At 38.3% G+C, this 27,790-nt stretch overlaps 2 protein-coding genes across 3 annotated transcripts in view; both read left to right on the top strand.

The window, feature by feature from the left end:
- The window catches only part of LOC106082966 (uncharacterized), a 33,193-nt gene extending 27,096 nt beyond the window's left edge, over positions 1–6,097 (top strand). The window contains exon 7 of one of the 2 annotated variants that reach the window (XM_013245738.2): positions 3,216–6,097. In XM_013245738.2, coding sequence (XP_013101192.2) covers positions 3,216–5,992 — 2,777 coding nt within the window. In that variant the 3' untranslated portion in view covers positions 5,993–6,097. Of the gene's footprint in view, positions 1–3,212 lie in introns of both variants that reach the window. The other variant, XM_013245737.2, reaches the window with a different exon arrangement.
- A 7,269-nt stretch (positions 6,098–13,366) lies between these two features.
- On the top strand, positions 13,367–20,840 carry LOC106082967 (uncharacterized protein DDB_G0286447-like). The gene is made up of 2 exons (XM_059364013.1): positions 13,367–13,445; positions 16,273–20,840. The coding sequence occupies exons 1-2, from the start codon at positions 13,391–13,393 to the stop codon at positions 16,884–16,886; spliced, it is 669 nt and encodes a 222-aa protein (XP_059219996.1). The 5' UTR covers positions 13,367–13,390; the 3' UTR covers positions 16,887–20,840.
- Positions 20,841–27,790: the final 6,950 nt, after the last annotated feature.

Below are 27,790 nucleotides of genomic sequence, written 5' to 3'. Positions count from 1 at the left end.
CGCCTTCAAGTATCAAAGTTGAACATTTTAAAAATTTTCCGCGTTGCTTTTGTGGGATTTGTGTGCTGAGTTGCATTTTTGCAACTTGACGCTCAATAACAAAACTCAACGTGCTAATTGTGTGTCGGCCTTCAGTGTTGACGGCATCGCACAGCTACGCAATGGGTTTCGATTAATTGCGTCCATAGATAATTGTATGGGGTATGCATACTTGTAGCTACATTGTCCAAATATATGCATTTTCAGTAGAGTCCGGATTTTTAGGCAAAGTCGTATTTTGTGATTTACGATTTTTCCCTCCTTATGCTGGCGACATTTGTGAGGTACAATGTTACGTAAAAAAGTTTCCCCAAGATGTGTCGGTCTACGACACGGCGTTCGGACTCGGCTATAAAAATGAGGTCCCTTATCATTGAGCTTAAACTTGGATCGGACAGCACTCATTGATATGTCAGAAGTTTTCCTCTGTTCCTAAATGGAATGTTTATGGGTAAATTTGCAATTTTTACGATTTGTAAACATTTAATGACCTCGGAACTTGGAAAACTACATTTTAATACAAAATATCACCCAAATAAAATATGACAAAACTTTGATTTTGCATAAAAAGCCGGACTTTACTTATCAGCGTGTCCACTCCGACTTTAAATACCTCAGCTGGCAACCCATCGCCTGCTATCTTATATAAAAAATCAACTTGTGTTTGTTTGTTCCGTATAGACTCAAAAACGACAGAACCGATTACCTTGAAATTTTCATAGGTTATGAAAAGGTTGGTCTGGAAGGAAACATAGGCTGTATAATTTGTTGATATCGGAAGTGGGGCGGACCCTCCCCCTTATTCCAAAAGTACTACCCAAAAATAAAAGTGGACCGATCGGGACAATATAGTATTCAAATGAAAGATATTCAGGAGTAGACTACGAATTTCACATGTAACTGGGTCCAAGTAACTGGAAAGCTGCCGCAACCCCAAATAACCCTAGAATAGACTTATTGGACGATCATGACAATATGGGACTCAATTGAAAGGTATTCGAAAGAAGATGGCCAGGAGGGAGGAATAGGCTTTAAAATTTGTTGATATCGACAGGTGGCGGACCCTCCCCCGTTACCCCAAAAACACCACCCAAAATCAAAAGTGAACCGATAAGGCCATATGGGCATCAAATGAAAGATTTTGGAGAGTAGAATTCGAATATGGCATTAAAATTTGAGCCTAAGTACCCATCGCCCAACCCAAAAACTCACCAAATTAGACATATTGGACATTCATGTCAATATGGGACTCAAATGAAAGGTATTCGAGAGTATACTACGAATCTGGCATAAGAAATTAGATCGAGCATAAGAAACCGTCCCAAATGGCCATCATGACTATATGGGACTCGGTTTGTTTCTTCGTTCCGTAGAATCAAAAACGGCTGGACCGATTTTCTTAAAATTGTCACAGTTTGTGTAGGTTTGTCTGGAAGGAAACTAATAGTTTTAGATATCGGATAGGGGCGAACCCTCCCCCTTAAATTTGGGTCCAAGTACCCAGCGAGCCGCCCCAACCCCAAAACTAAAATATACCCCAAATGGGCATATTAGCCGACAATGGCTCCTAAAAATACTTAAAATAGGTTAATTGACCCATTATGGAAATATGAGACTCAAATTAAAGGTATTTGAGAGTAGAAAACGACTCTGATATCCAATTTTGGAGCCAAGTGTTTGGATTAGGGGAGGGGGTACGCCATACAGCACCCTAAAGCAAACTGAACTGACTTTGCGACTATGGCAATATAGAGCTCAAATTAACGGTATTTGGGAGTGAAGAACGAATTTGATATTTATTTTCAGGGCAGAGTGCCAGTGCACGCCCCAGATCCAAAATATCCTCCAAACGTTTCATATTTACCAACCATGACAATATGGGGCTCAAATTAAAGGGATTTGAGTGTGGAGCACGAATTTGAAATCCATACTTGAGTCGAAATGTCTGATGGCACCTCACTTCCCTTCAAAAGTACTTCTCATTACCCAAATTTTCAAAAACACCTGATTTCGGAGATTGGTAATGTGATTCGTCCGAAATCTTTTCGCTCTCTCACAGTGCGTGACCAATCACAAATGGCGGATTGGTCACGACAGTATAAAGCTCACAGGAAAGGTGCTTGAGGAAAAAAAATCGAAACTGATATTCCATTGAAGAGCCATGTGTTGGGAAGCCGCCCTATCCCAAAATACCTCCCAGTTATATTAAAGCTATTTGGGTTGGATATTTAATGATTTTCGGGAAATTGAGACTCATTTTCAGGACAAAAACCCTGGGGTCCACTCCACCCTCAAACATAACTTATTTACCGATCATGCCGTTATGGGGCTTATTTAAAATGTATTTGAAAGTAGAGCACGAATCTCATATTTATCTTATCTTCTGGGTGGCCACCCCACCCCCGAAATACCCCCTAAACCGGAAATATTTACCTATACGGTACTATTCAACTCAAAAGAAAAGCATTTGGGAGTAGAGTGAAAATTTGCCCAGCAACCGAGCAGGGGTAAACTTCTCACACATCAATGAGGGCTTTTCGAATTAAGCCTTAACTCAATGACCGAAAGGCGTGCCACAGTGCGACACCTCTTTGGGGAGAATTTTGTACATGACCATGCATAGCATGGTGCCTCGCAAATGTCGCCAGTATTAAGATGGGATAACCACTGCTCTCCAAACGCAGGCGTTCAGCATCACAGGCGGACATAGGCTACAATTGCACGAATTCGATCTCCTCATTCAGGGCGAGGTGTCCCCATCCTAAAAAGATATTAGAGAGTTAAGGAATGCGCAGCGGAGCGGGCCCGGTTCGGCTAGTGCCTTATAATTCTTTGCTCGGCCGTTGATATTTGAAATTATAAATCGATTTAAATGAAAAACTATTTTCCAAATTTGATGTTAAGAACAACTTTAACAAAATGTCTCCAAAAGTCCTAGCCTAAAATTGATCCTATTCAAAAATTGTAGTTTTAAGTGCATGTCTCACTTAAAAGTAGAGATTTCACAATGAAATCTATTTTTAGAAGTACAAAAAATACTTGAAATATTGTAATGTATAAAAAATTTTGCCAAGATATAAACTTTTCAGTAATTTGTTTGAATAAAAGAAAATTAATTGACTTGTAAGTGGAAACATATGCCAATTGGATGCCTTCAATTCTTCCATTTTCAGCAGATGATGATACCATAGACAGGGACAGAGAGGCAACGTTTCCCTCGACACTCAAGCAAGAACTAAGTGAGGCTATTTTGAAATTAAAAGACATAGAAAAGGTGCAATCATCGCAGAATGTGGAGCAAGTAAAGGAAATTATCTGCAGTCTTTGGAGTAGAGGAGCCCTTCCTGGCTTTACCACAGCCGAGAGAATGTGCAATTTGGATAAGGACACAATTCCCTGGCATTTAATAGCTGAGCAGGAATATGTTGATTTGCTACAAGCAATTTTAAAGCTCTTCAGTGTTGATTGGCCTGCAAGCATTCAAGAAGGTGAATGTGGCATATTGAATGTCTTTAAGATTGACTACAATTTCCAATATGTCTATGAGTCCTGGACATGTCTATTGCAAAAATTGGGCGAGCTGCCACAGGTGGTAATGGAAGTATTCAAATTTTTGTTGGAAGATGAGAATTTACTATTCGTTGCCTATTTGCAAGTGTGCAAAGAAAAGGCAAGTTTGCTGGAGGAATTTAAGCAGACCCTACATTCGATACCGGAACCAAAGGTGGAGTTGTTCAATATGAAAGTCAAAGAATTTTTACAAATACAAATTTCCTTGCCCACACGTTGTGCCAATCATGTGCAGGGCAAAGTAGGAGATGTCTTCCTGGCATCGAACTATTGCAGGCTGTTAATGCAACACATGCTTAAGGCTCTATGGTTTCTGATGCATTGCGAGGAGAAGGAAACATATTTTGAAACTAAATTCCTCTCCCACTTAATGGCTCGTTTGGTTAGCGAATTTTGTCAGGATACTGAAAAGAATTCACTACTCTTTCAGCTTTTGGAAATCATTGAGGCATTCTGTGTTACTCCCAACACACAAAAGTTGATACACAAGATTTTCGCAGATATAGAAGATAATATAGCCATATATCGCCTTTCGTTGTGTATGCTAAAAGGCGATTTGGATATTTACCGCATGCTGGGCTCCTGTATCAAAAATTGTGTTCCATGGGAATTTTGTTTTATGCAAAAATTGGCTTTGCAACGTATACCGGAGAGTAATAATTGCCTTAAGGCCTTAGTGCAGTATGTGGCAAAAGTTGATAACAAAATGCTGGAGAAGCTGTTCGAAATGACTTTAAATATATGGGCAAAACGTTCCATTTTGCAAAAACTTTCGCAGAGTGAACATTTCAATTTAACCAAACTGGTGATTGCATGCGGTCAAGTTTATTGCCAAGGCTTTGCCACAACAAAAGCAGATGATGATAGTGACATAAAACGTTTGCTGCACCAAGCATTACGCCATCATTTGGAGTGTCCCGATGCTACACAAAGGCATATTGGCATGAAATGTGTGGAGATTATATTCAATCTTATGGCCAGCCCTGATACCAAAGAGGAAGATAAGCTGAAATTTGAATATACCGCCTTAATGGAGACGGAAAAGGGAAAACTGTTGACAGAAATGGATGAATTGATGAAAATAAACTCCAACAACTCTCTCGGACCTGAAAAGAATTTGGAAAACTTATTGGCCATATTTATGACAAACACCACAAAACCTTCCACAGAGTTTATAGGCCCATCCTCCAAGGTCTCACCCAAGAGTGTAACAGCAGAACAAAGAGATATGACCACCTCCCCTCCAGCCAAATCCCCTAGAATGGATATTGACTCCGACGATGATGATGATGACGACGATGATGATTTAAAACCCTATGACATGTCCAATGATATACCCCAGCTAATGGAGAAGAGACCCAAGTTTCTATTTGACTTACTGCAAACTCTCTCCTCGAAATGTGAAAATTATGAAATTTTTGAATCTGCTCTAGCTTCAGCTGAAACGCTTATACGCTCCCAACTTCCACGTTCCGATGCCCGCTTGGCGTTGGATTTAATGCAAATATTCTTGCCCCTAGACATGCAATACTACTATGAGAATTTCGAGGAAACCAAATTCAAATGTTGTGTGGCAATTTGTAGTGCACGCCCTGCAGAGTGCGCTGAATATCTATGCCGGCAATTCCATACCGATAACTCTTGCTATAGTGTCAGCCTACGCATTGTAATGTTACAAATTTTGGCAGCCACAGCCAAGGAATTGGCCGAAAAAGTACCAATCCAAAATATGGAAAGCTCTATTGTTCCTAAACCTTCCAGCGGCTATATGAGAAAATTCAATTTTAAAAATGAAGAACAACAACGTCTGGCCAGAAATCGCCAAATCATAAAATCGCGCTTGAAAGAAAAAACAAAAAGATATTTTACCAGCACCACCACCAAAGGAAATGTCAACAGCAATGAGAAACCCAATCGATTCCATCCGGTGGTGGGCACCTTTTTCTTTTGCCTTGTCCGTGGGGATCGCACCAAACAAATGTTATACGTTAAATACGATCGTCTCGCCCATGACATTGATACCATGCTGATGGTTAATTTCCTGCATACGCTCTCCATTATTGTTATGTGTGCCCACAATTGTCCTCTCCTACCCGCCATGACCAGGGAAATATTCGACATGTGTTCCTTTGTGCGTTTCAGTCCAGAGGCTCGCATACGCCTGGCATGTTTGGAACTATTGGGCATCACTTTGGTGACCACACCTAGTTATGTATTAGCCGAGCAATTCAGTGATCGTTTGCTGGACTTGAGATATTGGCTGGAGGATTTTATGAGATCACCTTTGGTTGGAGGCGAATCGTCGGAAGAATGTCGTGAAATTGCAGGCCAAATTTTGAATACCTGCTATAAAGTCATGAATCCCCAAGAGGAGAAAAATTAACTTGGTAGTTTTAAGTCCATGAATTTGTGAAAAGAATTTAACTTTGTAGTAATAAGCATGCGTTTCCTTTTTTCGAAATAAAATTTCAATATTCCCTTTTTTAAATCGTCCATGTTTCTATGGGGAAGTGGAGATTTGCAAGGCGGATTTTGTGTTGTAATTTTGCCCTGTGGTTTAGAGATTGCCGAAAATGTTGTGGGAGACTGGTGATATTCCTGAGTTGACTCACAAAAAGTTGAAAACTATGACCGGCCTAATTGCCTTTGGTTTTAATTGGGTTCTCGTACGGGATAAACGAGTCATAATTCGATATCCCCACAAGAGATTAAATACAGACTGACGTAGATTCTATCTGACTGGCTTTTGAACAGACAACCAATGACAACACTTCTCATATTTCTCTCGCATTTGATACTTTATTCATTACTTTTTAGACTCGAGAAGTACCGTAGTACCATCGCGACCGATTAAGTACCTTCAAAGCACTATATTGATGCTAAGTAACTTGATGGGTGGTGGGGGTAGGTATGGCACAACCCCATTTACACTGCTCTTTAAATCCGGATTTAATTGCTCGATCATCTATTTTCCCTTTATAAAACCAGCTGACGAGAGCCTGAGAGCCTTAAGTTCAGATTTAATGTGCAGCGTTAACGGGGTTAAACATTGTCATTCCATTTGCAACATGTAAAATATTGGTCAAGACCCTTTAATGCAGTTATGGGCACACTACCATAGTTGGAAAGACCAAACTGTGTTTGTGTGAACATCGTCAAACATCAACTAAAAGAAATAGCCTTAAAATATCGAAGCCAAACGAAGTTCTTTACACTGTCCGTGTACTTCTGCTTTCCTATGCCCATGGGCATAGTAATTTATGTGCGGATGTGTATGCGCCCATCTATGCTTCTTCTGAATGAACCATGGCTAAACAATTAAAGCCGATATCATTTTGTATAACAACCACAAATCATATGTTGCAATTCGCCATCTCGTCATCAAGATGTAATTTCAAAAATTACATTGTTCTCAACACAATCAAAGAAACTTGCGCTAGTGTGTGTACATGTGCAGGTAAAATAAGAGAAAAAGAAAATTAATTAAAGAGAAAGTGCAAAAAATGGGGTGGTTTGTTGTGAATGTAAACACAGAACTTACATCTTAATACCGTCAAACTGACCGTCTGTTTACAGCTGTTTGCTTTTCAAACATGACGCAGGTAAAATAAGAGAAAGAGAAAAACAAATAAAGAGAAAGTGCAAAAAATGGGGTGGTTTGCTGTGAATGTAAACACAGAACTGACATCTTAATACCATCAAACTGACCAACTGTTTACAGCTGTTTGCTTTTCAAACATGACTTTGTTCTTAACACAACCAAAGAAACTTGCGATAGTGTATGTACGTGTGCAGGTAAAATGAGGTATAGGGAAATTTAAATAAAGAGAACGCGAAAAATGGGGTGGTTTGCTGTGGATGTCAACACAGAACTGACATCTTAATACCGTCAAACTGACCGGAAGAGAGATTTAAGATGAGATCACAGATCGGCATACTAGAGAAAGAGAATATGTTTGGCGGAGAATAGCCATTTTTTTCAGTCTTTCCATACGTTAATTTTATAGTTGACAGCCAAAATAACACTTCTACCAGCTCAGAGGAAGATCCGTTCTTACAATGTACCAGCCCAGCAATGGGCTGGCTGACTAGCTTGTTTATACTCCATCGCATTTCGTTAATCATCCCTGAGTCTTTTGTCCGACATCGACTCATCTATAATGGTTTCATATCCGGCATACGACAAGCCCATATTCTCCACGCATTTCTTAAGCCAGTCAAACGTCTAAGCCGTGTGATTCCCAAAAGAACCTATTATTAAAGATAAATACTAGAGTGATTTTGCTATCCTAACAAGACGTGTCTCAAAATCTTCTATCGGAGAACCTTAGAGAAATTAAACCTAAGAGAAATTAAAACAATCTGCGGCTAAGAGGAGAACATAGTCTAATAAACACGACTGCCGTCAAAATATAAGTCAAGTCATTGGCCTATGCCAACAAGCCGACGCAGTTGGAGGAACTTAATGCCAATATTGAACTGAAAATAGGGATCGTTTCGGTTGAAATGTGTGGCCGAGTCATCGAAAATTGGGTGACCATATGAACCGAGTCGAGTTCCATTCGTAAATGTTTTGAACCACACTTCAAGCCGATAATAAAATTGAAGTATGGTTGAAAATGAATATCACAAATGGTTTGCGTTTTAAATATTAAAAAAAAGTTGTCAAGTCCTTATTAAAAAACCCCATACGCCATACGCAATGCAAGCCAGATTACTTGACGTGAGTTTGTAAGGCTCATTACCAAACTGGTAAAACTATGATGGAGAAAAATTAGATTATTTGTAGAAATTGGTTTATCTTTACTCTGCCATTCTCAACGGACGTAACATTTTTCTTAATATTAATTTACTTAATACGAATGTATATATATATCTGGACCACATTTGACAGGAATGGGTAGGGGTCTACCTGAAGTCACTGTTCCAAATATCATCGAAATCGGGTGAAAAATTGACCTCTTATGATTTCAATATCAAAATATGGTCCGATCGGGACCACATTCAACAAATATTGGGTTGCCCAAAAAGTAATTGCGGTTTTTTTAAAAGAAAGTAAATGCATTTTTAATAAAACTTAGAATGAACTTTAATCAAATATACTTTTATTACACTTTTCATTACAGCTGATAAGTGACAGAAGAAAGAATGCAATTACAGAGTCACAAGCTGTGAAAAAAAAAATTGTCAACGCCGACTATATGAAAAATCCGCAATTACTTTTTGGGCAACCCAATAGATGTACCCGATCTCAATGTACCAAATTTCATTGGTCTATATGGTAGCTATATCCAAATATGGTCCGATCTGGACCGCATTTGACCGGAATGGGTAGGGGTCTACCTGAACTCACTGTGCCACATTTCATCGAAATCGGATGGAAAATGACCAATTTATTGCCTCAAGACTTTAAGTCTGGGGATCGGTTTATATAGTAGCTATATATAACTAAATTAAAATTTTATGAGATCCGAAGTTTAGGTTTATATACAAAGAATACGGAATCATCAAAAATTTTTTGGAAAATGATTTCATTACCAAAATATCTGAAAATTTATAAATACCCAAAAAAATGTATTTATTGGGTAATACCGTCAAACCTGACCAGCTGTTGGCGTGAGTCCACCTTTTTCAAACCGGCTTGGGTGGAGGTGAAGGCCAAAATAGAATGAGCGCTTTGAGCTTTGTTTTTGAGTATTGCGTTAAAAACTGCAATTCTGCAAACTAATCACACAAAAGCAACGCATACAAGTTCCACAATTTTTAACTCTGTCGTCTTAAAACACTATTTCACATATGGCAACATGGTATTACGCTAAATTTCGGCCATAAAAGTTGAAAATTCTTTAACTTTTGGGAGTTGTTTTTATGGGATTTGTTTGCAGAGTTTTTCAACGCAACGCTCAAAAACCAAAGCTATTCTATTCTATTTTGGCCTAAAATGCCACCAAGGCGGATTTAAAAAGGTGGACTCACGCGAAAAGCTGTTATCAGCCGGGCAGGTTGACGGTATTAAGATGTCCGATTTTTGTTTGCATTCTCTTTGTTGTTATCTTCTTTCTCGCATATTCTCTGGGCACACGTATACACGTGTCGGCAAAACGTCGATCAGCTTGATGACAAGATGGCGGATTGCACCATATGATTTGTGGGTGTTGTACAAATGAGACCACCATTAATTGTTTCGCCATGACCGCCACCCAAAAAGAATATCAACACAAGGGGTGTATTATTTATTTACCCCTTAAGCGGATTTTCTCGCTTAGTTTGTATGGAGAAAAATGTTATCCCCAATTAGCTAAGTGGCTTATCTTTGCGCCGCTGTTACACGGCATGTAGTTGTTTTATGACATGTCACTTTTTGTATTTAAATGTGCTGCCAACGTTAAAATACAATGCTGCCAACGTTAAAGTACAAAGCATTTTCGAAACGAAATTTTCATTACCGGTACCGTTACCGAAAATTTCGCTTGCAGGTACCCAGCTCAAATGAAATTTTATTTACATAACAGGGTGACATAATAGGCTTTGGTGATTTTGTTCTTGCAACTACGAATGAAAATATATATTTTAATAACTCAAAAAAACGATTTATTACATAAAACATATACTGTATTACTATCATAAGGTAATGAAATAAATAAATAAAAAATTCGGCCCAAATTAATGTTTGTCGCCATCTTCTATTCTACACAACTATTTTTCTGTGGCGACATAAATGTCTTAGCTGCAACCGAAAATTCGCCAAAGGTGCATACTCAGCTTAACCGAAAATAAGAAACCGACTCTAAAACCTCGTTTATACTGGTCTTTAAATCTGGATATAATGGCTCGATCATCTGTTTTTCCTTTATAAAGTCAGCAGAAGAGAGCTTTAAATCCGGATTTAATGAGCAGTCTAAACGGTGATCCAAAGCTGTGTAAATACAACGCTGTGTACATATTTACTACTTCATTTTATGTATTGTAAATATAACTTTTTTTACAAATATTTATTCAAAATTTTTATTAAATAATCTTTTCGCTTTTTTTCAAATTTGGAAAGAATCAAATGCTTTGAAATAAACAATTTTGATTGTAGATATTTAGTCTTCAATAGACAATTGAATAATGTACATTTTCGAGCAAATTAAGTTAAGGAGAAGAGGCTATGATGAAGATCTTTAAGAAAACCACAGTTAAGTTACTTACTTTTTTATACCTTTTTCAAGTTGAGCTTAAACCCCGTTTACATTGCTCATTAAATTCGGATTTAAGGCTCTCGTCAGCTGATTTTATAAAGGGAAAACAGATGATCGAGCCATTCAATCCGGATTTAAAGAGCAGTGTAAACAAGGTTTTACAGATCGAAGATTTTCTTCCAGTAATTTCACTTAAATAAAATTATTTCAAATTACAAAATTCAATATATCTAAAAATCAATAGTTTTTTGGGATTTCATTGTTACTCTAGTTATTATTTTCTTGAAAATGCTCACCAACGGATGGGCGAAATATCGAATAGATAAATTTACAAAATTGAAGTATGTAATTTAAAATAATTTTATTAAAATTACTGGAAGAAAATCTTTGATCTGTAAGCTCAACTTGAAGCTCAACATTAAAAAACAGAAACCAAATTCTAAGTTTGGTTAAGCACTTTCACTCTAGAGCGATTTAAATATGATAACAATTAAATATAAGCACCACAAAGTCTGCGTTCAGTAATTAAAAATAAACAAAAGAGTTATTTAAACACAAAATAAAAACATATTAACACATTCCTAATATTTGGTAGGATAGCCACGTTGTTTTAAGACCGCACTTAGTCTATTTGGCATGGAGTTTACCAACTTCTCTGTTTCCTCAGATGTTATTTTCGCCCATTCTGCCTGCATGACACTTCGTAACACCTCCTTGCTGGTTATAACGTGCAGACGAATTTTTTTCTGCAATAGATCCCAAAAATGCTCAATGGGTTTGATATCTGGTGATTGGGGTGGTGTTTTAAGCTGATTTGGAATGTTATATAGAAGTCAAAGCCTAACAACCTCCGATATATGCTTTGGGTCGTTATCTTGTTGGAACCAAAATGTCGTTGCTAACCCTAGTTTAGCAGCACTTGGTTTAATTTTTTTTTTCAAAATATTGAGATAACCCCATTTATCTATTTTGGACTCAATAAACTCTAATTTGCCCACTCCACAAGCAGCCATACACCCCCACACCATAATTCCACCACCACCGTGCTTCACCGTTCCAACTAAATTTTGTTTTTCCAGCTCAGTCCTTGCGCCACACTATTTGCCGACCTTAAATGCTAAAAATACAGAATTTTTCTCTCGTCGAAAATAATTTTTTTCCAGAATTCACGAGGCTTATTGATGAAAGTATTAGCGAATGCAATCCGCTTTTGTCTGTTTATGACTGAAATATACGGCTTTCTTCGAGCAACTCTTCCATGAAATCCAGCTCTATGTAATATTTTTCTGGCAGTTTCGGCACAGATGCTTTTTTTAAACATTGTTTTAATATTTTCAACAATTTTGGTTGATGTTATACGAGGATTGTTGCTTGCCATATTAATCACTGCGCTCTTCTCTAACGGATAATTTTTTGGACGCCCAGGCCGAGGCTTTGAAGTTATAATGCCGGTTTCTTTGTAATTATTAATTACGCGCTGGACAGAAGAATACGTTCTTCCAACTGTTCCACCAATATTTCTAAAGCTTTGTCTTCTTTCCACAATTTAATAATTATTTTTCTTTCAGATATGCATATTTCCTTTCCTTACGTTTCCATGTTTCCAAATTTATTAATTAAAAAAAAAACACGTGTAACTATCACTTGTTATGATAATGAACTGAAACTGATCAAAAATAAGAACAAGCATCATAAAAAGTAACGGTACTTTCGAAGTAAACAAAGTGAACGCAGACTTTTTGGTTGTCATAATTTCTTCTTATGAGACAAAAGAACCGTTAGAACAAAAAAGCAAAAGCAAACTTGTATTTTTGTTTTTGTTTTCTAATTTAAGAAATATAAAGATACAACATATACAACAAAACTTGACCTTATTTTTTATGTTGTTTTTTAATCATTAAAAAAGAAATTGTCACATGAACGCAGACTTTATGGACTATGTGTATATAAAAAAATAGGGAAATTAATTGTGGTTTTATAAAAGATCTTCATCATAGCCTTTTCCCCTAAAGAAATCGAAAGACCTCGAGCTGGATTTTACAAAGCTTAAAGTATTCAACTAAAAAGCTCGACATACCGGTTTTTATTGTTTTGTTCAATAAAATGTGTTTCCACTGAAAAATTTTATAGGAAGATGTTTCATAAAAAAACCGTTTTCGAAATACATTTGAAAGTGGTCTTGCCTTCTTTTAACCATACTGATTTTTTATCTTATTTGTAAAAAAAAAAATATTTTGTTATTCCAAATTGTCATACAACATAAAGGGAATTAGAACACCTTATAATATTTTGTTGTAAATTGACACGATTGATTTTGTTTATTAATTTCTTTTAATTCATTTATTTTTGCCTCAAACCCCAAACAAACAAAACAAATTGTATTAAAAAAACTAAAGCTTTTCTCAACATACCGGGAATTGTACCACCGCGGACCCATTAGGTAATCAACCTTAAACATAAAGCACCAAAATCAAAGAAACCAACTTTCAAGCAAACACTAGTTAAGTCTGCAAATAAAACAACACCAAAACAAATGGAAAATCTCTGAAAAACACCCACACTTGAGTAGAGTAAGAAAATGCTGCCTACGTTTCCTCTCAATGTTATGGATATTTACGCATAAAAATACTTTTTTTGGATTACACATTTTCTTTGGTACTCTAATTAATGACTATATTAAATGCATTGCTTTCGCACCATCACATGAAAACCAAAACGAAATTCACTGCTTCTTGAACAAAAAAACATTTTTACTGCTGCATATCTGTTATTGTATTAGGTTAGAAATGTTGAACTATAATTTTTTGCCTCTTATCTGATAATGAAGTTCCGTTTCCGTGTATTTTTTGTTTTATATATGTTTGCCTACTTTCCTATCCCTAGCGAATGCTCGATTTCATTTAATTACCCTGAATTTTAGTTTTAGTTACACAATTGTATCTTTGCAGACAAAGGATCTTATTTGGGTAAAGGACATTGTAAGAGATTTTCAATTATTCTCTGTCATTGAGTTTGGTGGCTGGACCATCTAACGTTTGGAAATGGAATTGGAATGGTTATGAGTATTGTTGTCTGACCAAAGTGATGTGAGTGTCATGGAAGGACATGACCATGGTTGTTTGGTTGTCGGAAATCACTTCAACGTAGGAACTACCATTTCAATGGTCTTCTGGTGAATCTCAAGATGATAGATCGGGATTGTCCGTTGTGCGAATGTAGCAGCCATTTTTATCAATTGCTGTTGATAAAAATGGCAGAGCGATGATGACCACGCTCACTAGGGCAATGGAGACTATTCTAGATATACGACCCATTGACATACAGATTAAATGTGAGGCAGCCACTGCGGCTATGAGACTTAAGGCGATGGGAGAATCGATTGAGGACAGGAGCACCTCATACCTTCGCGGTATAATCGAGGCGATGATAGGGAACCTTAAAGGAAGGGAAGAGGTTTCCGATCGGATACGTGAGACTACACTAAAGGTCGAGTACGAGGCACTGCTGCCAGCGGCACAGTCTTGGGCTGACGGAACCCTAGTATTGCCGTCTGGAAGATCATGTTACACGGATGGATCAAAGCTAGAGGAAAGAGTGGGCCTTGGAGTCTACATTGAGAACCCAAGGACTGAGATCTGTTTTAGACTGCCTGACCATAATACGATCCTGCAGGCACAGATCCGAGCAAACATGGAATCCATGAGTTGGTGTGGTACTAAATGGCCATTAAGCCATAACAACCAGGACGGTAAGATCACGAACAGTCATGGTGTGCAAGAAGGAGATTAACGCCTTCTCTGAGAATGACACGATCCGGATCATTTGGGTGCCGGGCCATAACGGAGTAAGGCGGAATGAAAGGGCAGGCGTTTTGGCAGTGAAGACTGCCGTCGTTAAACTTGTTAAACCCGAAGCCTTTCGGGTCGACGCAGTCCGATTAAGGACGTGGGCGATCCAGATCGTGAGAGGACGAGGCTATTACTGAAAGGAAGTAAAAGAGGGTTAGTATAGCTTTAAGTGTTTTAACGGGACTACGAGCTCACCAATGCATCGGTGCGACAAGTGATGGTATGTGTAGGGCATGTGGGGTAGATGATGAGACGTTGGAGCATTTCCTATGTCCTTGCCCGGCATTCGCGGATAATCGACACCGGTACTTAGGTGGGGACACGATACCAGACATGAACCAACTTAGGGAAGTATTATGGAAAACAATTTAGCATTTTGAAAGTAGCACGGAATTCCTAACTTAAAATTTTCTTTATCGAGGTTACTTTTTAGTTTTTAGAGAGCACAACAAGCCAATTACTGCCTTAGGTGTATGTCCATAGTGGAAGCAGATTAATATCCGCACCCACTTTTCAACCTAACCTAACCTATATCAGGTTATAGGTCGATTTGGGCCGTACTAGACGCAAATGTGGAAAGTCGTTACAAAACACTATGTACAAAATTCCAGTCTAATCGGATAACAAATTTGGCCTTAAGGGGCTCAAGATCTCAAATCGGGAGATCGGTTTATATGGGAGCTTTATCCAAATATAAACCGATATAACGTTGGGGGTGTCCGTTTTTTACTATTTTTTACTTTCCCTTTGTTTCTGATAGTAGTTCTCATAGTTTTCCGGGAGTGGGTTACTGGCCCAACGCCCCAACCGCATGGGTTTTGTGGTATTATAACGAGCCGTTTGCTCCAAGTTCCGACGCTCGCCCCAGCCGGCCCTAACCTGGGAACAGACGCTGATGTTGGCCATTGGTTATTTGAAGGCGCCAATAACTCGCCTTGTCATCTCGAGTATCATTGGCACTCAGTATTTAATTAAGAGCCAGTGCTACCTGACTCCTCACTAAAACTCTGCTTTCGAAAATCGCTGACTGCCCGCAGCCACATTTGCAGCTACTCCGCATAAAAACGGAGCTTTCCACAATCCGTAACCTGTGGACGCGCCCGGTAGCTTTCAGCTAAGCTTCCCGTGGTAACGATGGACACTACACAAGTCGGAGCTCAAAGTTCCAGCCTGTGTGGTGCTAATAGTTATCCCGTGTCGACTGGGATAAACCGATATTACCCATTTGAAATCAATATCACTATTTCGAGGTGTTACACCCCATCCTATAGTGAGTGTATAAAAACGATAACGATTTTAGTATGTTGCTAGAGAAAGATATGTCGAAAGGCCTTTTTTAAAAAATATACTGAAGATTTTTACTATTTTTATTTCAAAAACCTACACAAACATTTTTTGGCCTAATAGCCCCCCCAAGTACAATGAGAATTCCAAACGTTAGAAGGTCTTCCCTTCGAAAATTAAAAACCTCGTACATAGCATACCCTGAATAAGATCCAAAATAGATTTGCTTTATATCTACATACATACATATATACTTACCACCTAGCTATACCTTTAAGTGATGATTTTGATGATTCCGTTGAGCCATTTGCTATTCGCTTACTAAAATTTCACATGTTTTTTGTTTTTAGACAATATGCTTCCACCAATTGCCAATGCTGGCAATAATCTTTTGCAACCAGTTAGTGCTAACCACAAAAACAGTACACAACAATCAACTCTGACTGCCACCGGCTGCGGTGATAATAGTACAACAATGTCCAATTCAAGCGTACAAGTGGGCTCCACCTGGTCAGACAATCTTAAGGCGGGCGATTTAAAAATCGATTTGAATAACCTACTTTCGAGTAAAGCGAATAAATCAAATGCACCGGCCCTATCGATGAATGCCTTAAAAGTGCAAAATCCCAACAATAATATGCCACAAATGATGAATAGCATGTCACCGCAAATGCCTCCGCCGTTAGCAATACAAACGACAACACCAACCATGGGTAATTTTGCTGCATTTGGAGCACAAACAACTAATCCTGGGCTATCGCCTGGTCTAATGGTAGGTGGTGGCGTTGGAGTTTTCAACAAAACATCACCAAACATTCCACCATCGTCAACACAATTTGCTAATTTCAATCAAATGAATAACCTGATGCAACCAGCGACTCAACCACAAAAAGGATTTATTAGCAATAACAACATAAGCAACAATAACAACAACAATATGCAATCATTTGATTTCTTTCAATGATATCTAATGGCATAAAAGAAGCACACGCAAATACACACACACACACACCCACACCTACAACTACAATATTATTTGTCAAAGAGTATTAAGTTAAAGAGTATGGAGCTGTAAGATGTAGCCTTAAGTTCAAGCATCAAGTTGAGGTCGTTTATATAGGCCCTGTTATGTTCTCTGTTTCTAAAAGAGACTATAGCAGCTCTTCTTTCTCTTTGGCGTTCACATATTTGCAGTCTCATTCTATTACTAAGTATGTGAAAATCTGATTGTTGAACAGAATAAACAGCTGATTTTGATGAATGAGAGAATTGAGCTGTTGTTTGGCGAAATGTTTAACTTTACACTTCATTTTATCTTGACAGAGATGCTTACTTTGCAACAACAACATAACTAAAGTCGACGTTTGCAGCCTAGACATCTAATTCTTTTTTATGAGAGAAGTGCTTTAAGTGTCTCTTTCTCTTAATACTCTTTGATTACACTGTGGAAAAATTAAATAGGTTTTTTTTTCGAAAATAACATTTTTTTATAGATTCTAGAAGAGAGAGTAAAAATAGAAGACACGTGTATCGTTGCTTTGTATTTTCGCATCGTGAGGGGGCAGAAATGTCCTTTGTTTGTTAATATTCAACTTAGGATTCTTTAAAATTCTTGTATTTTAGGTAGGAATTTTCATGGCTATATTAGATTAGGTTGGAGGGCATGCGACCGTCGCACTCGTAAACCTTAGGTCCATTGTGTTCGCCTTGGATCGGGTAAAATAAAAAAGAAGGAAAACAAGAAACTAATCTCTATTACACCATATTAAGATGCAGAACAGAAACGATAGAAAGAAAAAGGAAATCAACGCACAATGCAAAAAAGTTGGAAATCAAGAGGAAAATAGTGAAACTCTTATAGGTTACAGCATCGTTCAGTCCAGGTATATCAGAGGTCAATGTTGACATTTGTCCAAGGGACCCCATCCACCCCGTCGAAGCCTGGATATTCCCAACCCAACGATCCCTTTTCGGGAATTAGACGTCCAACCCTTCAAAAGGTAGGAAGCCCCAGGTAGATAAATAATCAATCGCGTTTAGCATGTCTCCGCAACGCATCACAATCATCCAGCGGAATATAAAAATGCCCAAAATTAAAAGAGCCTCAAATTCCTGACTGCCTCAGTCAAATGGCAATTCCTGATTCCCTCACCCATCCATCCAATATACAGGGGAAAAGCCCTAAAATCGGGTAAGACCTCCAAGACCTCTCTTATGGCCCTTCTGCTTAGTCAAAAACGTCTGTACCGGTGCCGCCCGGCCTTCACTCAGACTCTACATTCGATACCGCTGATTGCCCGCGACTGCAGTTGCAGCCTACTCCGTAAGGAGCATTTCATTATCCGCCACCTTTAGACGCGCCCGGCAGCTCCCCGCTAAGCTTCTCGGAATAACGAAGAAGACCACAAAGATAGGAGCTTAAAGTTCCAGCCTGTGTGATGGCTATCCCATGACACGATTTTGATTTCCTAGACGTTGCTTCACCAGCTTAGTTTCACGTCTAAGTACTTGACCTCCGAACAGACGGCAGGTCTTTATCATCCAGGTTAGGTCGCCAGGATTTCGGCTCCTGGTGAAAAGTACCAGCCCAGTCTATCTGGGGTTTATACGAATTTCATTGACCAACGCCCATCCAGATAGCATACTCAACGCCACATGAATCCGTAATAAGAGGGGAATCAGTCACCAAGTATGTTGACGATGTCCGCGTAGGCAATGACGCTTTCCTACTCGAAAAACCTGAGATCGTTGATAACCAAAAACCATAGAAGAGGGTATAAAACCGCTCCTCGCAAGTCCTCCGCCAGTTATGTGTTGATATTTCGGCCTTTCCGCATTGCGCCAACCGCGTAGACAAGGTCGCCTTCTTTCTCGGAAGACTGGAGATCGTTGATAAAACCGCTCTTTGCGAGCCTTCCGCCAGTGAAGCGTTTATAATTCGGCCTTTCCGCATAAGGTAGGCAAAATGAAGTAACCCTCCAAATTCCCTTTGATGTAGCCAACCACCTTAGTGTAAGCATGCTGATAGCTGCATATGATATATGTTGCAGAAGGTAGGCAAATTGAAATCGCCCAGCCCCAAATTCACTTCTATATAGCCAACCACATACTGGACCTGTCGAATCTTAGCTGCATATGACATATGACCCAGAAGGTAGGCAAACTGAAGTCGCCCATCCCCAAATTTCCTTCTATGTAGCCAACCACATGCTGGACCGACCGAACCTTAGTGTAAGCATGCTGATAGCCGCATACCAGTGATGTATCCTAATACACGTGTCAAGTAGTCTGCAGTCTGCTCAGTGTTTCTAAGGTAGCTGGCACGTAGTCCTTGGGCAGGGAGTGGCCCCATTTTCCTGCTTTCGGTAAGCAAACCACGTTAACCTCCCATCCGTGTCATCGTGTCAAAGACAATAAAAATATTCAAAAAATTTTACTTTGAGGCAAAAAAGAGTTGGAGCTACATTTCGCCATTTTAGAATTCTGTTTAAAAATTTTGGCTTAAGATTCGTTGCAATCCTTGTATTTTATGCATATCGTTTCTATGCTAATATTACTGATACTATTGCAAGGAATATTTTTTTGGAACATTTTAACCCTCAGGAGACCCATTGAATGGATTTTTTGGTCCCTATTTTCTAGAAGTATAGTAGAAAAATCAATTTAAAAATGTTCTATAAAAATCTTATCGCCATTTTATTTTCCTGTAGGCATAGGAATTCACCAAAAGCGAATTGGCTAACATTTATTCCAGAAATCAGTAATATAGCAAATTTGTCCATGAACAGTACTTAAGGAACAGGTGCAGAAATCAGTTAAAAAAAATTTAAATACATTAAAGTTGATAAGGGGCCCCTCCTAATGCTGGCAACATTTGTGAGGTACTATGCCATGTAAAACTTCTCTCCAAAGAGGTATCGCACTGCGGCACGCCGTCCGGATTCGGCTATAAAAAGAAGGTCCCCAATCATTGAGCTTAAACTTGAATCGGACTGCACTAATTGATATGTGAGTTTTGCCCCTGTTTCTTTGTGGAATGTTCATGGGCAAAATTTGCATTTAGGTCAAATTTGACTATGGGCCACCTAAGAAAAGAAATCGGTTCACATGATACATTTCAATTAAATACAGCCAACCCTTTATAAACCTTCAAAACTTCAATACACATGTCTTTTATTTTTTCTGCTCCTTCATAATACCCTCAGTTTTTCTTGTAGTTTTTTTTTATTTCTATGTTCCACAGTGTTTTTTTTTTCTTCCTATTCGACCATATATTTTCGAAATTTATGTGTAATTGTAAAAAAAAACCAAATTGTTTTTCAAATTCTATTGCTATTATAATTATTATTATTTTGTTTTTTAATTAAAAATGTTTTTCCTTTTGTACTGCTTATTTGTTTCCTTTTGTCTTTCAAATTTTATTAGCAAATATATTATTAAAAAAAAATTGTATTATTATTAATGATGTTGAATTATTATAATTATATAAATATATGTATGTGGTATATACGCTATATACAACAACCAACCAACCCATTATATATATATACTATGTAGAAAACCGAAGTATAAATGATATTTTTTAAAACAATAATATGATCACAAAAAATGTATTGTTTTTTTGTATACATTTTGTTTTTTTTATGAATTTGTCTCATTCCACCCTCCACACGTATCTTTTACAAGATAGTGTCAAATAAAAAAAGAAGCCCCCTATGATAAGACTTGTACTATGTATTTTGAGTTAATTACAATTATGATGTACATTTCAGTTAGTTAATATACATGCATACAGAGGAAGGGGTTTTGTCTCTGCCTCTCTTCCCTTGAAATATTGAATGAAGTCAGTCATAGAAAACAAAACACAATTTTGTCAATAGAGTATTTGTATGTGAATAACAAGGTTTTAAACTGGAAATGAGTTTTTTTTTATTTATGATGAGCTGAATATTGAAAATTGGTAATATTGAATCTACATTGCGGTGGGCTCTCCAAATGGGGAATTCAACTTACTTATCAACAGTGACTCACAAAAGTATTCGTTGCAAGATTGAAAGGTTGAAACGCATCACATTAGCTGTGTTTTTATACCCTCCACCATATGATGGGAGTATACTAATGTCGTCATTCTGTTTGTAACTCCTCGAAATATTCGTCTAAGACCCCATAAAGTATATATATTCTTGATCGACATGACATTTTAAGTCGATCTGGCCATGTCCGCGCGTCTGTCTGTCGAAAGCACGCTATCTCGAAGGAGTAAAGCTAGCCGCTTGAAATTTTGCACAAATACTTCTTATTAGTGTAGGTCGGTTGGGATTGTAAATGGGCCTAATCGATCCATGTTTTGATTAAGCTGCCATGCCAGCTGCTTGGATCTTGACTTCTTGAGCCTCTAGAGGGCGCAATTACTATCCGATTTGGCTGAAATTTCGCATGACGTGTTTTGGTGTGACTTCCAACAATTTTGCTAAGTATGGTGGAAATCGGTCAATAACCTGATATAGCTGCCATATAAACCGATCTTGGATCTTGACTTCTTGAGCACCTAGAGGGCGCAATTCTTATCCGATTTGGCTGACATTTGGCATGACGTGTTTTTGTATGACTTCCAACAATTGTGCTAAGTATGGTGGAAATCGGTCAATAACCTGATATAGCTGTCATATAAACGGATCTGGGGTCTTGACTTCTTGAGCCTCTAGACGGCGCAATTACTATCCGATTTGGCTGAAATTTGTCATGACGTGTTTTGGTATGACTTTCAACAACTGTGCTAAGTATGGTGGAAATCGGTCCATAACCTGATATAGCTGTCATATAAAGCGATCTGGGGTCTTGACTTCTTGAGCACCTAGAGGGCGCAATTCTTATCCGATTTGGCTGACATTTGGCATGACGTGTTTTGGTATGACTTTCAACAACTGTGCTAAGTATGGTGGAAATCGGTGTAAACCTGATATAGCTGTCATATAAAGCGATCTGGGGTCTTGACTTCTTGAGACTCTAGAGGACGTAATTCCTATCCGATTTAGCTGAAATTTGGCATGACGTGTTTTTTGTTATGACTTCCAACAACTGTACTAAGTATGGTTAAAATCGGTCCATAACCTGATATAGCTGTCATATAAACCGATCTGGGATTTTGACTTCTTGAGCCTCTAGAGGGCGCAATTATTATCTGAAATTTAAAACAACGGCGTTTTCCGAAACCCTCAACATACGTTTCACATATGGTCCGAATCGGTCTATAGCCTGATACAGCTCCCATATAAACAGATGTCCATACTCTACTTCTTGAGCCTCTAGAGGGCGTAATTTCTATCCGATTTAGCTCAAATTTTGCATGACGTGTTTTATTATGACTTCCAACAACTGTACTAAGTATGGCTCAAATCGGTCCATAACCTGATATAGCTGTCATATAAACGAATCTGGAATCTTGAATTCTTGAGCCTCTAAGGGGCGCAATTATTATGCGATTTGGCTGAAATTTTGTACAACGGTTTCTCCCATGACCTTCAACAACCTACGTGTCAAATATGGTCTGAATCGGTCTGTAGCCTCAAACAGCACAACAGAGATACCGGGAAAAGAACTCGACAAATTTGATCCATGGTGGAGGGTATATAAGATACGGCCCGTCCGAACTTAGCAAGCTTTTACAAGTTTTGTAGTACTATTTAGTGCAGTGCAATGAAAATGTATGAAAATTACATATATCCAGGGGCCCAATTACCGCATACGTGATCGAGTACGCTTTTGTATCGAATGAGATTTCGTCACGTATCGAATGGATGTATTACTGCACTCGAAAGCTGTCGTATCGTAATTTTTCAAATGGATACCGATTATTTTTTGCATCTGAGTTGATTTGAACATATGTTTGTGGGAAAATGATAATTAACATCTACCAGGCTTTTGTTAAAAGATATGAATTTATTGAAATTTTTTGAAACAAACGTGAATTCTTATATGTAAAATTCAAATTGTGTTTGTTTGTTTGTTTTGTATAGACTCAAAAACGCTAAACCGATTACCTTGAAATGTTCACAGATTGTGTAGGTTTGTCTGGAAGGAAACATAGTCTATATAATTTTTTGATATCGGGAGGGGGCGGGCCCTCCCCCTTACCCCAAATGTACTAGTCAAAAATAAAAGTGGACCGATCGGGACAATGTGGCATTCAAATGAAAGGTATTCAAGAGTAGAGTACGAATTTCATAATAAAATTTGGGTCCAAGTACCTGGGGGGTCGCCCCAGCCCTAAAACGCTTTAGCATAGGTTTATTTGACGATCATGACAATATGGAACTCAAATGAAAGGTATTCGGGAGTGGATTACGAATATGGTCAGGAAGCAGGAATAGGCTTTATAATTTATTGATAACGGAAGGGGGCGGACTCTCCACCGTTAACCCAAAAACACAACCCAAAATCTAAAGTGGACCGATAAGGACAATATGGGTATCAAATGAAAAGTATGCGGGAGTAGATAATGAATCTGGCATACAAATTCATTCACTTTAGTCAATCACGGATATATGGGACTCGGTTTGATTCTTCCGTATAGACTGAAAAACGGCAGAACCTATTTTCTCGAAATTTTCGCATATTGTGTAGGTTGGTCTGGATGGAAACATAAGCTATATAATTTTTCGGTATCGGAAGGGGGACGCCCCAACCCCAAAACTCTCCCAAACAGACATATTCGACGTTCATTTCAATAAGGGATTCAAATCAAAGGTATTCGGGAGTAGATTTCGAATCTGACATACGAAATCAGATCGAAGTATGGGTGGTCACACCACCCCTCAAAAACGACATTAGACCCATTATAATACTTGGCTGAACCGATTTTCTTAAAATTTTCATAGATTGTAAGGAATCATAGGCTATATAATTTTTAGATGTCGGGTGGAGGGGGACCTTTCCCCTTACCCCATAAACGCCACCCATATCCGAAAGTGGTCCGATAGGTACAAAAAGGGTATGAAATGAAAGGTATTGGAGGCCAAAAAACGAATATGGTATTAAAATTTGAGAACCTTTCCATCAGGAATCGCACATTAATGAGTGCTTTCCGATTAAAGTTTAAACTCAATGACAAGGGACCTTTTTTATAGCCCAGTCCGAACGGCCTCCCGCAGTGCGACACCTCCTTTTTAAATGACCATGCATGGCATTGTACCTCGCAAATATCGCCAACATTAACAGGGGATAAACACCGCTTTGTCCGATGTCCTCGCCAGCATTCGAACGCGTTCAGCGTCACAGGCTACAATGGCACGAATTCGATATCCGCATAAAGGGCGAAGTGCCCCCACCCTAAAAAGATATTAGAGAGTTAAAGAAGGCGCAGCGCGCATGATTCTACTTCGCGCGCTTTTTCTGGGTCTTTTATGTTTAAGAGTTTGAACCTTGTGCTTTTAGGTTGAGTCCTTTTCCCTACGGTTGGGGTAGGCGTAGAGTGGCCACTAAGAGCATGTGGTCACTGTCGATGTCGGCTCCACGTCTAGTTTTCATATCGATCAGCGAACCAAGAAAGAGATTGCTGAAAAGAACGTGGTTAATTTGATTAAGGGTGTTTCCATATGGGGATTCGCAAGTATATTTGTGTATATTTTTATGGAAGAATTTTATGCCTCCAATAAAGTGCCCGTTTCTTGCACAGGAATCAACCACCTAACGCCTTTCTACAAAGTTGTATCAATTTAACGGGGATGCCAAACTCAGGCATGGCTTGAAATATCTTTGAATGTGTAGAGCTATCGAAGGCGGCTTCGTAGTGGAAAGATTGTGTAGAAAAGATGGTAAGTATCGATTTTTCTTTCCCACGATTTGGGATAGTATAAATAAATTTTCCAATTAGTGGTGTTATTTTGGTAAAATTACAAATTTTGCCCATGAACATTCCACTAAGAAACAGGGGCAAACTTCTCGCATATCAATAAGTGCAGTCCGATTCAATTTTAAGCTCAATGATAAGGGGCCTCCTTTTTAAAGGCGAGTCCGACCGGCGTGTTGCAGTGCGACACCTCTTTGGAGAGAAGTTTTACATGGCATAGTTCCTCATAAATGTTGCCAGCATTAGGAGGGGAAAACCACCGCTGAAATATTTTTCTGATGGTCTCGCCAGGAGTCGAACACAGGCGTTCAGCGTCATAGGCGGACATGCTAACCTCTGCGCCCACCACCATGGATTCTGCTAAAATATGGGAGCTATATCTGGTTATAGACCGATTTGGACCGTAATTGGTACATTTGTTGAAAGTCATAACAGAACACTATATGCAATATTTCGGCCAAATCGGATAAAAACCGTGGCTTGTAAGGGCTCAAAAGTCAAATCGGGAGATCGGTTTATATGGGAGCTATATCAGGTTATAGACCGATACTGACCGCATTTGGCACATTTTTTGGAAGTTGTTTCCGAACGCTATCTGCAAAATCTTAGCCAAATCGAAAAGAAATTGCGGCTTGTAAGTGCTCAAAAGTCAAATCGGGAGATCGGTTTATATGGGAGCTATATCTAAATCTGAACCGATATGGCCCCTTTGCAATCCCCAACGACCTACATTAATAATAAATATCTTGGCAAAATTTTAAGCGGCTAGCTTTACGCGTTCGATCGCTTTCGTGATTTCGACAGACGGACGGACATGGCTAGATCGTATCAGAACGTCGAGACAACAACAACAACAACATGGTGGTGGGTATAAAAATTACCTACATCTTAATATAAAATCCTTTATAGTGATCTACCGATGAGAAATCTTCAGTCGTATTTCGGACCCAATTTCAATAAACAACCGTGCCGAGTTTTGCTAAAGCGATCTCCTAATTTAAGGTTTTGAGCCCAGAAAGGCGCTTTGACTACCCATTTTCGTCATTACACAGAGTTGAATGGACGATGAGTATGGACCAGATTTGGCCAGATATTTGTATGCAGCTGCCAAATATGCCTGTTTTCCGACTGATGGCATTGAACGTCCAAAACCCGCATTTCCTATCCAGATTTACGAAATTTGGAACAGATCCCTTAACACTCATACACAAAACCTACGCCCTTTTTCTTAAATCTGAAGCAGTGAGATACCTTGTAACAGTAACATCCACGCTTTTATTCTCCCCTTTCAACGAATACACAAAAACGACATGAAGTGAATTAGTTTTGAGTTATTACCGGCGATTTTTTCTGTAATTAACTTGGTGTTTACATATTGGTGATAAGATATTTATGTTGGGGATAACCTACCACAAATTGAGACCAGCCTACCAACCTACCAAGAGGATAAAAACTTACCATTTTTGGAAGGAACTTACCAAAAACGGCAACACTGCTACTGATTGCTTGTTCTTATTGTGTCGGATCACTTGGACTGTTCTGTGACAGCCTCTTCGCCGCCAATATCGGATACCAGCAATTGGGAAAAGTTTTTAAATATCCTAGGCACACTACCTCTATCCATCACCAGATTTCCTTATTGGTCTCAGCAGAAAAATTTACCTGTACTAAAGAAATCGTTTTGATGTTTATTTCTTTGATAAAATTTTCTGATTTCATTCTCACACTCACGTCTTTCCATTTCTCTCTTGATTGTGTGGATTTGACGTTTCTCTTCTCTCTTTCTACTGATAACTTTCCGTTACCTTGCGCTCTGCTGCTGCGCTTGGCTGCAGCGCTGCTCTGCATACCTCGTTATTAGCTTCTCGCGACTATGCTGAGGAATTTATTAGTATCGGTATGGATGGAATAGCTTGTGTTCATTTGCAGAGCTACTGCAAACTAATTTTTCTTTTGATTTTGAAGAATTTCATACCTATCGTTTAAATATCTCGTTAAGCTATGTTCTATAAGTTCTGGTAACGTAGTTATTGGCTTTACAGCGTCAAATGAACATTGTGAAAGTTTTGCAGAGTGTATGTAAAATGTGTTTGATTCTGAGTTTGTTTTTAATTCCAATTTGAAGAGATTGCAGTTCAGAACTACAGTGCAATAATTACCATAAATATTATTTTTTATTTCATAAACATCCTCCGTCCCATATTATCAAAATTAATTTATTTTCTAATTTAAATTTTTTGTTTTAAAAAAGTCTAAGTTTTATGTATTTTATATAAAAAAAAACCAATAGATTGAACTCATTAGAGATGACGTCATATGTCAACACAATAATAATATTAGTTCCAATAGCATGTATACATATAAAATTTATACGAAACTTATATATAAACTATGTAGTTATTTGTAATTACATATACAGGTGTTAAACATACATACATACATATATAAACCAATTCCCTCTTAAAGTTATAAAACTTTAGTTTATCTGCGTGTAAAATAAAGGTTGTAAATGTGTTTAAAGAAAAATTAAAAATTGTATTAAATAATAATAATAATGATAGAGATAATTATTGTGTAGTTTCTACAAGGTTTTAGTATTTAATGTTACAACAACAAATTTGAAACCAGAATATATTACCTTTAAATCGAATCTGGATGATATGTATCTATTAGTTAAGAATTTCCCCGCCCCTTTAATTCTGTTAATCCTTGGAGAATTTACATACTAGGTGTTTCCAGAATAAAGCCTTTTTTGAAATGAGAAAAAAATCATTGTATTTTTATTTTACAATATTCTCAGTCAATCCCATGGCACCGGATTGTCCCTATGGAGTCTTTCGCCGCCAAGGGTTGCTGCCTCAGTGTACAACACACTGCCACAACAACAACAATCCCGCGGCAGTCGGCTGTACGCATCGGATTGGCACAATCGAGTCTTTCATCGGCAAGAGCTGCAGCCTCAGTGTACCTGTTCATCGTTTTTTCGTCATAGGAGTGGCACATCCCGGAGTGCTTTCTCC

The sequence above is a fragment of the Stomoxys calcitrans genome, chromosome 2, assembly GCF_963082655.1.
Source record: "Stomoxys calcitrans chromosome 2, idStoCalc2.1, whole genome shotgun sequence".
NCBI classification, from domain to species: Eukaryota; Metazoa; Arthropoda; class Insecta; order Diptera; family Muscidae; genus Stomoxys; species Stomoxys calcitrans.
This window is presented reverse-complemented; position numbering and strand designations above follow the sequence as displayed.